The sequence below is a fragment of the Nicotiana tomentosiformis genome, chromosome 6, assembly GCF_000390325.3.
Source record: "Nicotiana tomentosiformis chromosome 6, ASM39032v3, whole genome shotgun sequence".
In the NCBI taxonomy this organism is placed as follows: Eukaryota; Viridiplantae; Streptophyta; class Magnoliopsida; order Solanales; family Solanaceae; genus Nicotiana; species Nicotiana tomentosiformis.
Genome location: NC_090817.1, coordinates 86740932 through 86745117, shown reverse-complemented (window position 1 = coordinate 86745117; position 4186 = coordinate 86740932). Strand labels below are relative to the sequence as shown.

Below are 4186 nucleotides of genomic sequence, written 5' to 3'. Positions count from 1 at the left end.
AATGACACCAAATATTGCGTGCAAGTCTTAAATTACCATACGAAACTATTCACAGGCTCGAAATCCCAAACAGAGCTCGATAAAATCAAAACCTACTCCAAACCAAATTTAAAAAACTTTAAAACTTTCAATTAACCAACTTTCAACTTTAAGCGCTGAAACGCTCCCGGGTCACCCCAAAACCCGATCCGAACATACGCCTAAGTCCAAAATCATCATAAGAATCTATTGGAACCGTCAAATACCAGTTCCGAGGTCGTTTACTAAAAATATTGACCAAAGTCAAACTTGGCCTTTTAAGGGCAAACCAAGGAACCAAGTGTTCCGATTTCAACCCGAACCCTTCCAAATCCGGAACTAACCATCCCCGCAAGTCATAAAACAGTAAAAGAACATACGGGGAGTCTTATTTAGGGGATCGGGGATCTAAAAAGCAAAATGACCAGTTGGGGCATTACATTCTCCACCTCTTAAATAAACGTTCGTCCTCGAATGGGTCTAGAATAATACCCGGAGTGCTGAATAGGTGTGGATATCTGCTATGCATGTCCTCCTCATCCTCTCAAGTCGCCTCCTCGACTGGTTGGCCCCTCCACTGAACCTTTACCGCATAAATCTTGTTGGACCTCAACTGGCGAACCTGCCTATCAACAATGGCAACTGGCTCCTCCTCGTAACCCAGGCTCTCACCAACTGAACCATGCTGAAGTCTAACACATGTGACCTATTGGCATGATACATCCGTAGCATAGACATGTGGAAAACCGGATGAACTTCTGATAAACTGGGAGGCAAGGCAAGCTCATAAGCAACCTCCCCAACTCGTCTCAACACCTTAAATGGACCTATAAACCTTGGGCTCAACTTGCCCTTCTTCCCGATCCTCATGATTCCCTTCATCGGCGAGAATTTCAGGAGAACCTTCTCGCCCACTATAAACAATAAATCACACGCTTTCTAGTCCGCGTAACTCTTCTGTCTGTATTGTGCTGTGCGAAGCCGCTCCTGAATCAACTTTACCTTTTTTCCAATGCATCCTTCACTAAATCAGTACCGTATAACTTAGCCTCGCTAGGCTCAAACCACCCGATGGGCGAACAACATCGCCAACCATATAAAGCCTTAAATAGAGCCATCTCGATGCTGGACTAATAACTGTCATTGTAAGAAAACTCGGCCAAAGGCAAGAATCGATCCCACTGCCCTCCGAAGTCAATCAAAAATGCTCTAAGCATATCCTCCAAGATCTGAACTATCCTCTCCAACTGCCCGTCAGTCTGCGGATGAAAGGCTGTGTTGAGCTCTACCTGGGTCCCCAACTCACTCTGTACTGCCCTTCAGAAATGTGAAGTAAACTGAGGGCCTCTATCTGATATAATGGAGACAGGCACACAACGCAACCGAACAATCTCCTGAATGTAAATCTGAGCCAACCTCTCAGAAGAATACGTGGTGACAACCGGAATAAAGTATGCCAACTTGGTCAACCTATCGACAATGACCCAAACTGCATCAAACTTCTGCAATGTCCACGGAAACCCAAATATGAAGTCCATAGTAATGCACTCCCATTTTCACTCAGGTATAGTCATCTGCTGGAGTTGGCTACCTGGCCTCTGATGCTCATACTTGACCTACTGACAATTTAGGCACCTCGCTACATGCTCAACTATGTCCTTCTTCATCCGCTGCCACCAATAATGCTGCCTTAGGTCTAGATACATCTTCGTAACACCTGGATGAATAGAATACTGAGAACTATGTGCCTCATCTAGGATCTTCTCCCTCAAGCCATTAACGTTAGGAATACATAAGCGACCTTAGAGTCGTAGAACACCATCCTTACCGATAGTAACCTCTTTGGAACCACCCTGTAGTACCGCCTCTCTGAGAACCAACAAGTTCAGATCATCAAACTGGCGAACCTTGATCTGCTCGAATAGTGAAGACTGGGCGACAACGCATATAAGAACTCGACTGGGCTCTGAAATATCCAACATTACAAGTCTGTTAGCCAAGGACTGAATGTCCAAAGCTAGTGGCCTCTCCTCCACCGAAATGAATGCCAAACTACCCGTACTTTCCGCCTTTCTGCTCAAGGCATCTCCAACTACATTCTCCTTGCCCAGATAATAGAGGATGGTAATATCATAATCTTTTAGTAACTCAAGCCACCTGTGCTGCCTCAAATTTAGATCCATCTGCTTGAACAAATTCTACAAGCTACGATGAACAGTGTACATCTCATAGGACACCCCATAAAGATAATGCCTCCAGATCTTAAGACCATGAACAATCGCGGCAAACTCCAAATTGTGTATGGGGTAATTCTTCTCTTGGGGCTTCAGCTGTCGTGAAATGTATGCAATAACTCGCCCCTCTGGCATCAATACATAACCCAAACCAATGCGTGAAGTGTTGCAATATACTGTATACATCCCTGAACCGGAAGGCAACACTAATACTGATGTTGAAGTCAATGCAGTCTTGAGCCTCTAAAAGCTCGCCTCGCAATCATCGGACCAATGGAACGGAGCACCCTTCTGGGTAAATCTAGTCAAATGTGCTGCAATAGATGAGAAGCCCTCCATAAATCAACGATAATAACCTGCTAATCCCAGGAAGCTCCTGATCTCAATCGCTGTGGTAGGATGAGGCCAACTTTGAACTGCCTCGATCTTCTTAGGATCTACCTCAATACCCTGACCTGATACAACATGTCCCAAGAATGCCATAGAATCTAATTAGAACTCACACTTGGAGAACTTAGCATATAGTTTCTATTCCCGCAAGGTCTGAAGCACCACTCTCAAATGTTACTCGTGATCCTCCATGCTACGTGAGTAGATCAGAATGTCATCAATCAAGACAATGACAAACGAATCAATATATGGCCTGAACACCCAGTTCATCAAATCCATAAATGCCACTGGGGCGTTAGTCAAATCGAAGGACATCATTAGAAACTCATAATGGCCATATCTAGTCTGGAAGGCAGTCTTCGGAATATTCGAATCCCGAATCTTCAACTGATGGTACCCCGATCTCAAGTCAATCTTAGAGAACACCCTAGTACCCTGCAACTGGTCAAATAAATCATCAATACACAGCAACGGGTACTTATTCTTAATGGTAACTTTATTCAACTGGCGGTAATCAATGCACATCCACATAGTCCCATCTTTCTTCTTCGCAAATAACACCGGTGCACCCCAAGGCGACACACTCAGTTTGACGAACCCCTTTGCTAGAAACTTCTCAAGCTGTTCCTTTAATTTCTTCAACTCTTTCGGAGCAATGTAGTATGATATAATAGACATACGCTGGGTACCTAGAGCCAAATCAATACAGAAATCAATATCACGATCTGGTGGCAAGCCTGGAATGAAATACATCGGAGAACTCCCGGACCACGGACACTGAATCAACCACCGGAGCCTCTACAGTAGTATCCCGAACATAAGCTAGATAAGCAAAACCCCCTTCTCGACCATGTGTCGAGCCTTCAGAAAGAAGATAACCTGACTAGATGTACTGACAGGCGAACCCTTCCACTCCAATCTAGGCAACTCTGGCATCGCCAAGGTAACAGTCTTGGCATGGCAATCAAGGATGGTGTGATATGGAGACAACTAATCCATGCCCAGGATGACCTCAAAGTCGATCATATCGAGCAACAGAAGATCTGTTGGGGTCTCATAACCACATAAAGTAACAATGCAGGACCGATATATCCGATCCACAATAATAGAATCGCCCACTTGAGTGGACACATAAGCAGGAGTACCCAAGGACTCACGAGTAGCACCCAAAAAATGAGCAAACAAAGATGAAACATATGAATAGGTAGACCCTGGATCAAATAGTACCGAAGCATCCCTACCGTAGATAGAAATAATACTTGTGATCATGGCATTTGAGGCCACTGCATTTGGTCTGGCCGAAAAAGCATAGAACCTAGCTGGAGCGCCACCTGACCGGCCTCCACCTGTCTGACCTCTACCTCTAGGGCTGCCCCTGCCCTCCACCTCTGGGCGGCTGGATGGTTGGTGCGACAGCTAGTGCTGTAATCATAGGCCGGTAACCCTACTGTATTGCCATGCCCCAAAATCTGGGACAAAACCTTTTAAGGTGGCCGGGATCCCGGCACTCGTAACAACCTTTCGGAACGGCAGACTGTTGACTA

General features: G+C 45.3%; 1 protein-coding gene across 1 annotated transcript; it reads right to left on the bottom strand.

The window, feature by feature from the left end:
- Positions 1 to 1337: 1337 nt before the first annotated feature.
- LOC138894360 (uncharacterized) lies at positions 1338 to 2201 on the bottom strand. Its single transcript, XM_070179054.1, has 3 exons — positions 1847 to 2201; positions 1662 to 1735; positions 1338 to 1520 (listed from the first exon to the last, which is right to left on the bottom strand). The coding sequence occupies exons 1-3, from the start codon at positions 2199 to 2201 to the stop codon at positions 1338 to 1340; spliced, it is 612 nt and encodes a 203-aa protein (XP_070035155.1).
- Positions 2202 to 4186: the final 1985 nt, after the last annotated feature.

Bases quoted from the DNA above. Each gene is read 5' to 3' on its own strand.
- LOC138894360 (XM_070179054.1), bottom strand. From the start codon at position 2,201: ATGGATCTAAATTTGAGGCAGCACAGGTGGCTTGAGTTACTAAAAGAT. The intron at 1,736-1,846 runs GTAAGGATGGTG...CTATTCATCCAG, and splicing joins TTCCAAAGAGGTTACTATCG to GTGTTACGAAGATGTATCTA. The intron at 1,521-1,661 runs GTAGCGAGGTGC...TGGACATTGCAG, and splicing joins AGAAGGACATAGTTGAGCAT to AAGTTTGATGCAGTTTGGGT.